General features: G+C 36.9%; 1 protein-coding gene across 3 annotated transcripts in view; it reads right to left on the bottom strand.

The window, feature by feature from the left end:
• Positions 1–11,358, bottom strand: part of LOC106936132 (CUB domain-containing protein 1-like) — a 19,300-nt gene extending 7,942 nt beyond the window's left edge. The window contains exons 1-6 of one of the 3 annotated variants that reach the window (XR_001422061.1): positions 11,133–11,356; positions 9,252–9,455; positions 8,247–8,591; positions 7,808–8,158; positions 6,181–6,268; positions 3,812–4,012 (exon numbers count right to left, since the gene is read on the bottom strand). Coding sequence is in view for 2 of the 3 variants with exons in the window: in XM_015016958.1 (XP_014872444.1) it covers positions 3,874–4,012; positions 6,181–6,268; positions 7,808–8,158; positions 8,247–8,591; positions 9,252–9,455; positions 11,133–11,205 (1,200 nt within the window). In the remaining variant the exon portion in view is untranslated. Of the gene's footprint in view, positions 1–3,163; positions 4,013–6,180; positions 6,269–7,807; positions 8,159–8,246; positions 8,592–9,251; positions 9,456–11,132 lie in introns of those variants that run through there. The other 2 variants (XM_015016958.1, XM_015016959.1) reach the window with 2 other exon arrangements.
• Positions 11,359–12,633: the final 1,275 nt, after the last annotated feature.

The raw sequence follows: 12,633 nt of genomic DNA, 5'->3' as shown, positions 1-12,633 counted from the left end.
GTTCCGCCACAAATTGCCTCTCAGAGGACATTAAAGTTTAAGCGCCAGCCGTTGGCAACAAGATCCTCATTGTGAGGGACCGGACTCAAACAAGGACAAAAAATGTTCAAAGTAGAAAAAGGCTTCAATTTAATTCTTCAAAAAATCATCAACAAAGCAAAAAATTTAAAGCAAGAATAAATCAAAAGATAAACAAATTTGGATCCAAATTAACTGAGGTCAACTGAACTCTAACTAAACACAAACAAAACTGACCTACCAAACAAAGACTGCTTAAATAGGGGTGGAGTAACCCAAATCTACCACAGGAGGGATGTCTGACCAAACAAAAGAACAAATAAATACAAAATTAACTAAAGCATTCTATAAACAAATAAAGCAAAATAACTAACTTAGCACAAACAATAAGTGAATATTTAAGTGACAAAATTAAATAAAAACTTGAAGTCTCCCTCTTCAGTCTTTCAGAAATTTGTAGATGGTTTACTCCAGGTTCCTCCACCAGCTGGTTCCTATAAGTGGCACCTCAAACAAAAACAAGTATAAATTAACCATTCAGACAGACATTCACTAAAGTGTGCACCCATGAGAAAATATATGTCTAAATGAAATAAACTATACTAATAAAGAAATCAATACTAACACTATGTGGTGGTGGTAAGGGCATCCACCACACCTATATTTGGTTGGCTTTAACCCAGCGATAGATGGAGTCTAATAAGGAACATACGCACACATAAAACATGAACTAATGCTGGTACTTCTCCAGATTTAATTCCATTGAATGGTTTGTCTTTACAGTAAAGGCAACCTGTTGTACTGGAAAGCTGGATCTCCATGACGTTAATGGACAATATTGCTAAACCAGTCAATTAAGCCTGAGGGAGAACAGTCGTTTTTACGAACTGATCAAGGAGATAAAAACGATCATGACTGGCTGTCATGAAAAGCACTGGAGGAGGGGAAGGTGAAAAAACAACAAAATGTTTTCAAGGTAGGAGGAGGAGCGTGTGAAAACAGGAAGAAAACATACAAACCCAAACTAAATTTGGTAAATTAATTCTATGACAACAAATATTTTTTGTTTTTCTATGACTACATCACCTAGAGAGCTAAACATGGACATGAATATTCTACTCTAAGGACGGGCTCTAAAAAATAATGGGTTGTGATTTTTATAAGCTGTAAATTCTATGTAAAGCACAAAAAAAAAATCACATCTCTCTGAAATACCATGAAATATTCTGAGGCATCATTCTATGCTTTTTTTTTTTAGGAAAGACTCTAAGATTATTAAAACTGAAGAGAGTTAACAAAAAATGATTAAATGCAATTCTGAAAGAAAACCTGAACCAGAACGTGTTTAGCCAAACAGATATGTGTTTGCTTTTAACTCAGCATTTGATGGAGTTGAATAAGGAAAATAAGCAACATGAACTAATGCTGGTACTATTCCTCATTTCATTCCCTGGAATTGCTGTAGTCGCATGCTGTCTTTACAGTAAAACACCCTCCTTCTGCATTTACAGGAATCCTGGATCTCTATGACACATGATGGGCAAACTGTCACTGAGCCCAGAGACTGACTGACTGATAAACACTATTGTACCTTGACATACATGATTCACTGTCACAAAAAGTGGAAAGACAGGTTGGGTAAACAACAACAAACCAATCACAAAGGTAGGAGAAGCGCATGAAGATAGGGAGAAGGGACAGGGGCCATGTTTTAGTTTTTGTATATTTGCAGAGGGAATAAAATGAAGTTCATCCACAACATAAAGCATTTAAGTCCACCTGAATGCTTTACATAATTAAAATTTATATTATTAATAGGCCAGGATGGATTATGAAACATGTCATCACAAAAAGCAAGACAAAAGTAAAAAGAACTGACACATACTGTATTTTAGAAACCTATAAAGCAGATGCTTTTTTTCCCTTTGAAGAAACAAGATAACCAAGTGAACAGGTAATTTTGACATCATCTGAACACAACATTAAATTTGTTTTCATAAAAATACTTTTTTCTTGTTGACAAGAAAAATAACAGCAACCTGCTTACTTTGTCAAACCTTTTTGCATACAAAAACTATCTTGCGACATTACAGTGTCTTTTTACTTACAATTCCACTGTTTTTTTAAAAAAAATATTTACCAAGCAGAAAGCTGAGCACGCTGAAAAAAATTGTAATAGAATAATTGTAATAACAGAGTTAAGCCTTGAACAAACTGATTTTAAACACAGACAAAGAGTCAGAGAAAACTAGTAGGCTAAAGGATTTAAATGTTTATTTCAATAAAAGTTTGAAACATTAATACAAATAAACAGCTATATTAGACTTTTAGAAATGTAACAATATGATAATTAAAACCTTTTTTATAACTAACATGTATTTGTCATGGTTTTATTAAGTAATAAATAAATGTTAGAGCTTGATTATAGGTTAAGTATCCCACAGTGACATCACACTTTAATGTTCAGCTTTCTATGCTGAACATAGAAAGCTTATATCAAGACCTAAATTTGAGATAAGGCAAAAACGGTCTAAAAAGATTCCCTAGTTTCTCCACCAGGGGGCATCCTGGGACCTTCTGGAGGGCGTGGACCTGGAGCTGCACCCCCTAGAAAAACTCACGCCCTCGTTCCAGCCTGCAGCTCCGGATCCTAGCGGTTCACCTCTCCATGCTCAGACGAGCTCACCAGCAAGTAGGTCTCTGGCTGGACTGCAATTCCCACGATCTCTGAACCCCTCTTACCCGTCTTATCTCCACCCAGAGATCCAGAACCACGCAGACGAGCACCAGTTCCGGACCTCCTTGTACATACCCGTTGGCACTGTATTTAATAAATCACCATAACCTTTACCAGTCTCCAGAGTGTGTTCTGCGCATGTGGGTTCTACAACTTAATCTCAACATGACACTAGAAACATATTTTGTGATCTTTGAAACATGAAACCTTGTTTGTTTACGGTCCACAAATAATTTACATGAGCTGCAAATTGAAAACTGAATCAGGCAGACAGAGCAAGTCTGGACAGATACTTGGCCTACTAAACACAGACTCATCTTTCATCAGTGTACAATAATTCTAGGTTTTAGTTTCATTTCATGAACATCATTTAAGGTTTTGACCCAAAATAAAGTTTCTTTGTGTGTTTTTACAATTGCGTTCAAATATCAAAAAAATATTTTGTTTATGTGGTGTATTTTTCAAGTTGACTTAAATAAGTTGGCCTTACTGGTAAAGGCCTAAATTGTTCTAATCAAATGTCAGGATGTAAGTCCTATGAAGTGGTCTCAAGCAAAAACAAATACCTTAGAATAGCTCTATATATTTTTTTAATTTTCTGAAACTGAGTAATGCTTTGACGTCTATCCACAGTGTAGGATTGTTCTGTATAGAATCGAATTGCTTGAGATATATTTAGACTAGAAGAAATAAATTAAAGGTAAAGTTTGGTCATGTGAGATAAAACACATTAACAGCTGCAGTCAACTTTGGACACAAGTGGTGTCCTAAAAAAAATAACTACAATCCCCCTCCCAAAAAAAAAAAAACCTCAGAGAAACACAAATGCCAAGATTGAGACACATGTTGAAGTAAAATCAAAAAGGTTAAGAAGGTCCAAAAGCTGAACTGAATCATCTGCTCAGTCGTTTCTCTTCAGCCCTTGTGGTTGTGGATGTTCCTCCTTGGTTTTTTGCTCTTAATCATCAGCGTTGTTGTCCACAATGAACTCCACGTAGCTGTTGGGAATCATGTGTTCTTGTTCAGACTGAAAGAGCGACACGGTGATGTCATTACCTCCTTTGTCACTGATTGGTTTCCTTTTTAAATCAGGGAGGAACTCTTACGACTCACACAGGTCAAACACCATCTTGCTTTTGTAGAAGGTGTGAGTAAACCAGTGATCCATCATTTGAGGGTTTCTTGGGTCTTGTCTGGAGATCGGTGTTGTCTGGATTGTAGACTGACTCCTCTGCATGAAGATCTCTTTTCTTCTTCCTATTAACAGAAAAAAAAACAAGAAAAAACTGAGTTTGTTTTTCTAAGAGCTGAGTTTTACTAGAACTTTGTGTTTCACTGATAATGACAATCTTGTCAAAGAATCTTGGTCTCTTTGTTGTTTCAGCAGCTATTTTCTAAATGTAATTGGTCCCCTTATCTTCTGAGGTCATGTTAATACACCAAAAACTCAAATTTCCACTTTCTCTAATTCTATGGCCTCTCTAGAAACTTTTAAATGATGTCCGAACCAAAGCATTTCTCTAAACACCCTGGAGAGAACACACAACATTTGAGTAATCACATCTTAATAAGAACCAACTTCTTTACACATGAAAATTTGTTTCCCTACAGTAGATTTAATTTGCTCCAAGTAGCGATTCTTTTCTCCACACAGGTACCACAATACTTCTCAATGTGGAGCTACTGGATACTGGTCAAAGGGCTACATGATCATTATTTATTCAACAAATAATTTAAACTTTATGTGTGCAAATCTATTCTTAATGTTAACATGTGTGACAATGTGCATTGAAAATGGAAGATGGCATACATGACAGGACATAGCAGTCCACCTAAACTAACAGGCTGTGCAAGGAGAACATTAATCAGAGTCGCAGCCAAGAGGCCAGCAGTAACTCTGCAGTAACTTCTGCCACAGCTCAAGTAGAAGAATCTAAGATCTTCCTATTACTTTCTTTTTGCTGCTCTTCCATAAAGAGCCTGTGGAAAGTTTTCCACAAGTCAAAATGAGGGACATAGTAATCATTTAGAGATGATGTTCTGAGGGAACTGCTTCACAAAACCAGGCTAGCAGATTAAGCCGGGATCATAACACACACATGAAGTTTACCACAGTTTAAACTAATTAGGGCGATATATGCAGGGACCTCCTAAGTTATTAGTGCAAGTCATTTGTACTAAAATGTTACATTGTAGTCAACATTTTAATCATATACTTCCAGATAATGCAAATTATATCAAATCTTAACGTTTCCGTGTTTTTTCTGTATAAATATCGATTAGATGTGGGATAAAAAAGAGAAACATGAATGAATCTGTCTTCCACCGTTTCCATCTTCCATTCATTGCTCAAATAAACAACTTTAAATTTGTTTAACTGAACAAGTATCATTATGACATTTAGTTAAGGATGGTTTGGAAATGTGTATTTCTGGGCTACTTATGCATTTGCTATTTTAGCAGCAGTTTTCTTTCTTTAGTAAGTGCTTCAATTCCTCATAATCCTCCATTAAAAAGGCTTTTTGTTTGATGTGATGTATTACTTGTACAGTGTAGCATTAGTGGATTGATCTCATAATCTCTTGAACAAAGCTGTAGACGCACATTCACCCAAATTACTTAAGCTTGGCTCAACATAGCTGCGCCTCCTGAGCCTGGTTTGGCCTTTGAAACAGATAAAACCAGAATGAACTGATGGTAATATGTCAAGTCTGGTTTTATTTCTTATCCTGGGTTTCTTAATCCTACTTTGGTGGAACAGCCCTCTGGTCAGATGAGACCAAAACAGTTTGCTTTTTTACCCACGTGTAAAACTAACACCGCACATCACTCTGAACACACCATCTGCTTTTCCCCAACAGAAACAAGGAGAATGATTAGAGTTGATGAGAAGATGGAAGGAGCCTAATACATGTTAGACCTAGAAGAAAAACCTGTCAGAGGCAGCGAAATAGTTGAGAAAGAGACAAAGGTTCTTTCTCCATGACCCTTGACCTATGACTAGAGCTACAATTAAATGGTTTAGATCAAAGCATATTCATATTTTGTGATAGCCCATCCAAAGCCCAGAGCTAAATCCAGTTATCTCCAGCATGACCGAAATGAAGCCAGTTTGTAAAGCAGGATGAGCAAAAATATTAGCTGCTAAATGAGGAAAGTTGGCAGAAGGATACCTAAAGGCTTACAGGTGACTACAAATGTGCACCACACTTTTCTACATTCTGCCCTTCTGCAAACATTGAAAACCATCTATCATTTTTCTTCCAGATGACATATTTGCACTATACTTTATCTATCCATCAAATAAAATCCCCAAAACATACAATGTATTGTGATTTATCATGACAAAATGTGAAAAAGTTAAACTAGTGCGTCTAAGCAGGTCACATAAGGTTTATAAGGAAAAACTAAGCTGAAGACCTCACCTCGTCACAATGAAAAACACCAACAGCACAATGAGGATAATGATGTTCACAGCAGCCAACACACCGACACTGGTAAACCGTTGAGATTCTAGAAGAGGGGAAAAAAAGAGAACAAATCCCACATTTAATCACTGTTTTCTTTCATCACCTTTGCTTAAAACTTCTGAACATCAGGAAAATGTTCTCTTTTCTCCCCCCCTCCACCCCCTATTGCTCCTGTTTTCATCTGTTAGGAAGAAAATGAATAGAAAATGAATCAATGACTTATCTATATCAATAACTGATTAATCTTGCAGAGAGAACAAAAAGACCCGGATATGAAAGAGCCAAAACAGAGCATATCTGTAGCTTTGACATTTCAGATGTTTTTTCTATCATTTTATCTCAATATAAAACAGAAATCAGTCACCCAGGCCACAGCAAGAGTTAGGAACCTTAACTGGCCTCATATTGAATGATCTGATGGAAAACTTAATGACCAGAAATTATTTTTAGTCTGATTTTGATGACTTAAGTATAAAGTGCCATGTAAATATATTTATATCCCCTTGAACATTTCAAGATGGTAAAGACAATGATACAACTGCACACTACTCAAAGAATCAGAGAGGACATCAGTCCAGCACCCCAAACAATCTGACTTTTATGGAGGAGGAGACAGAAAAAGTCTGTAGTTAAAACAAAAAAGACAAAAGAAGTCACATAAAGGACACAGCAAGCATGACGAAGACTTGCTGTGTTCTGGCTTTGTGGCTAAGTGTTGTGGCAGCATCATGATGTGGGGATCAGGGAAGCTGGTCAGAGTTGATGGGAAGATGGATGGAGCTAAATACAATGGAGGAAGAAAACCTGGAGGCTGTAAGACCAGATTCAGGCAGAGATTCAATCTCCAACAACCTTAAAATGCAGCTCAGAACCACAATTGAACGGTTTTGATCAAGCAAATTCATGTTAGACTGGCCTAGTCAAAGTCCAGAAGTAATTCCTACTAAGTATCTTGGAAATGACTGGAAAACTGCTGTTTACAGACAGATGGCAGTAAAATGTAAAAATGTCTGTCTTGATGTTTGTAGGATCACATAAAACTTTTGCTTAGTGTATTTTAGTAGTAATTAAATTGTATTAAAGCACAATTTAAAGTGTACTAAGTGTACTTTGACATACTTTTTTGGAAAAATTGAAGTTACACTTAGTATACTTTAAGTATATTGCTTTTTATGTAATAAGTAAAGGCATGGATTTAGGCTATTCTAAAAAGGAAAAATAGTACATGACTATTTTTCTTTTATGAGTTCCCCTAAAATGTTTATTTGTCAATTTAATTGTACGGAATGTTCAATGATTGAAAGTGTTAGGAAAAGTGACACCTCTGATAGGAAATCATAGATGATTGCAGGATTGAACCTGCAAACATCTATGATGACATTTCTTGTCATCATAGATAAAAAGCTGATGATAGGAGCTGTAAATGCTAACAACTTTTAAAGTACTAAACAAAGTCTGTATCAAAGTCTCTGGGTTCAGGTCTACTAGACTTCCCCTTTAAAACAACAAACCAGCTCCTATTCCCATTGAAACATGCAACATTCACTGCATCATAACATTTGAAGCAATGTTCTACACAAACCTGGGAAAGCAGTCACCGTGAGGCTCATGGAGAGTCCATCAGGACGTTGTGTGTCCATATGACAATTCTTCAGCCTGAGTGAGAAGCTTCCCTGTTTCTGTTCTGGCTGATCACCACGAAGAAGAACATCCTTGGAACTTGTCACTTTGTTTCTAAACTCCACATACGTCTTGTCCATTAAACAAGTCGGATTCTTCGGGATTGAAAACTTAATTGCCGTCTTGTAATTATTGGGGATGTGAAAGTACCACTCCATCAGCTCTGCGTTGGGAAAACTGTCTGGGTAGTTTGGTGTCAGCAGCGTTGAGGACAACAAACCTTTTTGTAGTGTGACTGAAATTTTGGCAAAGGCTGTGAAAGAAAGAAAATACACACAGCTGGTACTGTGGAAGATACAGAAAAGATGTTTAACAAAAACAGAAAATATAATGATACTAACTTGGTATTCTCTCCACTGCTGACACTAAAAACATGTCAGAACTTGGCTCCTGTCCTGCTGGGAGGTGCAGAGAGAAGCTGCCTTCACTCTGGATCGTTGCACTCCTGATGGTCCCAGATGAGCAGAATTTCCCTAGGAGAACATTTGCTGCTCGGAGAGTGTAGGTGTGTTTATTAGCACAGCTGACGCCTGGAGCAATCTGATTCAACCTTGTGTTAGCAAATTTTATCTGAAATGATTTTTGTGAATCAGCCTCTATTTTCCAGATGAACTTGCGGTCGAATGGCAAAAAATCTGAGAATCCAATGTAAGGATTGATGAGGCCACAAAGCTCCAAGTTACATGCTGAGAAAAGAAATGTAAAGTTTAGAGACAATTTTATAATTTAGAAAAATATATCCATGTAATTTTAGCTTTTATTACAGAGCCATCTTCTCACACTTGAAGCTCAACCCTTAATTTGAAAGAATTGGTTCAACAGAGAAAGAGGATAATGTTTTCAACTAAAGTGGGAAATATGTACAGGTCATTTTTACCAAGAGGAAAGTATTTATTCTTTCATAACATTTCACAATGTTGTAGCATTAAGAGAGAGATCTTTGATCATTTCTTGCTTGTTTCCTTGCAGATGCTACCAGATTTTCTTTCTTTCTTCTCAAAATCTCCTGGTATTTCAACCAGTTCATGGTGCCAGGCTCTCCATCCAGGTCATCAGGGATTTTAGAAGAAAAGCAGGCCCACAGAATGATGGATCCCTAATGATAGATCTGCTTGTGCCTGAAAATCTAATCTAAAGCGTTTGGTTCAATTTAAAGTTTTAATAAACACTTCATATTTCTGTCTGTGATGGTAGGAGAGAAAAAGTTCCTCTTTTGCCAATATAATTAACAAAGTAATTAATTACATTAGTTGAAATTACTCTCGATACTAAAAAATCTCAATCTCAATTATCTGCATTTCTCAACATTTGAGATCAACTAAAGTAAATAAAATGTTATGTTTTACCTATTTTGTGAACAATTTCCACCGTGAAAAAATCCTGAGGTTTGGCGCAATTAAACTCCAGATCTGTTCTGTTAACCAATGTGAGGCTGTTGTAACATTGTCGTTGGTTACTGTTGGATGTGCACACTTTGCAGCTGCTGGCTTTACTGTTGATGATGTTGATGATGCTGCCATCTAAAGGAAATGCAGTCAAAGTCAGGCTTCCTGGAAAACATCAGGAAATGAAAGAGAGGAGGGTTGAACAAATTTAAAACACAGATATTAAAAATGCTCTGCAATATTTGTGCATTACTGTGAGTCATGACAGGGCAGGACTGTTCTGCTGAGTTATTGTTGCACATAAACATTGGTTTTCACACTTCTTATTTCATGTAACTTCAAATTACAGCAAAAGTGACATCAATGGATTGTATCTTGTTGTGTAATTGAAGCCTACAGTGTCAGCACCAACACAAGTTTTTCATTTGTGACAACCAATACTACAAGAAAGGTTGTCACACATTATGTGGTTGAATTCCCTAACGAGAAAAAATAGAGGAAGAAGGAGAATTGAGAAAAAAATATTACTTTTTAAGACAACTTTGTGTTTTAACAGGATTAATTTAACATTTCAGCTTCACTGTAAAACATTTGAGCTAAAATTAGTTGTATCTACTAGTCTTTAATTAAATATTTTTTTTTTGCAAGTTTTTGATTTTGAAGCAAAATGTGTGCGTTTGTGAAAGATAAACCTAAAGCCGTAAGTTGTGTTAACTTTTTAATAATTTTGTCAAACCTCCAAGAGTTGAATAAACTAGAATTTTTAAGCTGGCAAAGGAGTGGGAACTGTTTCCCAGTGTACTTAGTGGCATGTTTTTGTATCCTCTGTGGCATATAAGTGAATGAACAAATTTGAACAAATTAACCATGTAACCCCTAAAAAGGTGAGTTTTATTTCGCAGATTAATTAAAATAAATACAGATTTGACACCTTTATTGAGACACACATGAATGGAATGTTTTACAGTCAGTGTCTGATGAATATGTTCTCTGCTCATGGTTTGCAATTCCCCGCTTTTTTTCTATTAATACCATAATAGTTTAAGGCATCACAGATAAGAGGGCCTGTATCGAAGAAAATGTGATATCACCGTCTGTATCCCTTGTATATTTTCGCCAAATATTGCCCTATACTGAGATGAATCTCCACCAGTAGCTCAGAGAACAAACAGATTATGTGAAAAAGGTTATTTCGTTGTTATCTCTTTATTTCTCCAAATTAGCAGGAGGATGCTAATTTGGCAATTTGGTTTGAACCAACCAGGCCCATTACCTGCATTACTCAACTCACTCTGTCTGGGGGAAGAAAACCGTGCCAAGTTTTTTATTTTATTTTAGTCCTCGGTGCCGCACAGGTAAAACCTGCTCGACCGCCTTAAAACTCATGTTGCGTTTAAAGACAGCTCGGAAAAACACGTTACAACATGTTAACAATGGTTTAACAGTTTTACTGCCTGAAAAAAGAGCGGGAGACGCACACTTCTGATACGGGAAGTGTGGGAGCCCCTACCATATCAAATCGAGGTAGGATTAAAAAATGAAAGAAATAGCTTCCAGTCGTGGGTGGGGGCTCGGCTGACTCTGTGGGCGGGCAATGTTTCCCAATGCCCGCCCATGCTGCAGGTGTTCTTATTCACACACATAACAAACACAAAATGTAAAATACAGCTTAAAGAAAACAGTACAAGCAGACTGTGAAATCGTTCACTTTGAGCTACCTTGATGCTTTAAAGCATCAAGGTTGCCTCTCTTACGTTTAAATTTAATTAACATCTTTAGTAATTACAAAGCAAGCCCGCCACCTAAATTTAGTTATCTGCTGTTAAAATGTTATTTTCTCACCAGAAACGATGGAGACGGCCGTGATAAAAAGTAAAATCTGCAGAGATATTCCTTCTGATTTATTAAAATACATATTGTGTATTTTAATAAGATGATCCTGAGCTTAATTGAAAGCAGTGAGCGCTTGTTTCATGGCTTGTTATCGTCAGGAGTCACAGATCTTTGCTTCCTAGTCCAGGTGTAGCACAGGATGTTCCTTATAAGGCTTGTTTTCCTTCCGAACTTACATGGCAGGAACAGGAAGAGAATGTGACTGCAGACAGGTAAGGAAGTGACCAAGGTGACAATTTCGGCAAGCATTTTTATTTGGAAAATTATATATATATATATATATATATATATATATATATATATATAAAGAAAAAAAGAAAAAAAATGATTCTGACTTTAATGATTTTACACCTGTGTTGGATGTCTATTTAATTTCATTAAAAAAAAGAGTCTCGTCAGACGTCCAGACATTGAGCTGCTGTTGGTTGTCGTGGTTAAACATCCAAATAAAATAGAGGACCTTCATAGAGACGTCCAGAATCGGTCAATTGGACCGGACTCAAATGATCTCCATCCGTCTAATGTTTAGTGATACAGATTGCTTACAAACATAAATGATTAATTTTGCTGAACTTTGTAGCAAATGAAATAGTTGGATTAACTGTATGAAATAAGTTTCAGTAACTCAGGACTTCTAGTTGTTGGTGTGATATTCTTTCTTAAAGACTAATACTTACAGTATATATATATTTTTTAAAATCTAATAAGAAACATAAGCACAAACAAAATATGAACTAATGCTGGTACCTTTTCCTGATTTAATTCCACGGAATTGATTCAGCCATGTTATCTTTACAGTAAAACACCCTCCGTCTGCTTTTACAGGAATGCAGGGATTTACAGGGGCATGTCATCACAAGGAGCAAGAAAAAAGTCAAATAATAAAATAAAATAAACTTAAACTGGATTATAGAAACCTATGAAATTGATATTTAATTCTTTCCCGTAGAAGAAACAGGATAACCAAGTGATTTTTGACATAATTTGAACAGAACATTAAATCTGTTGTCATAAAAATATTTTTTTTCTTGTTTTTCTGTGCTCCAATTACAGGGGGGTCACACTCTTAAGCCTCCCTGGTATGGTCTATTCAGGGGTCCTGGAGAAGAGGGTCCGTCGGATAGTTGAACCTCGGATTCAGGAAGAGTAGTGTGGTTTTCGTCCTGCTCTTGAACACTGGACCAGCTCTACACCCTCAGCAGGGTCCTGGAGGGTTCTGGGAGTTCGCCCAACCGGTCTACATGTGTTTTGTGGACTTGGAGAAGGCGTTCGACCGTGTCCCCAGGGGGACCTCGTGGGGGGTTCTCCAGGAGTATGGGGTACTGGGCCCTTTGATATGGGCTGTCAGGTCCTTGTATGACCGGTGTCAGAGTCTGGTCCGCATTGCCGGCAGTAAGTCGGGCTCGTTTCCGGTGAGAGTTGGACTCCGCCAGGGCTGCCCTTTGTCACT

This window comes from Poecilia latipinna, unplaced genomic scaffold, assembly GCF_001443285.1.
Source record: "Poecilia latipinna isolate Pla-1442-1.1 unplaced genomic scaffold, P_latipinna-1.0 Scaffold2083, whole genome shotgun sequence".
Lineage (NCBI taxonomy): Eukaryota > Metazoa > Chordata > Actinopteri > Cyprinodontiformes > Poeciliidae > Poecilia > Poecilia latipinna.
Note: the sequence above shows the minus strand (reverse complement) of the source record. Positions and strands in the feature narration are given on the sequence as shown.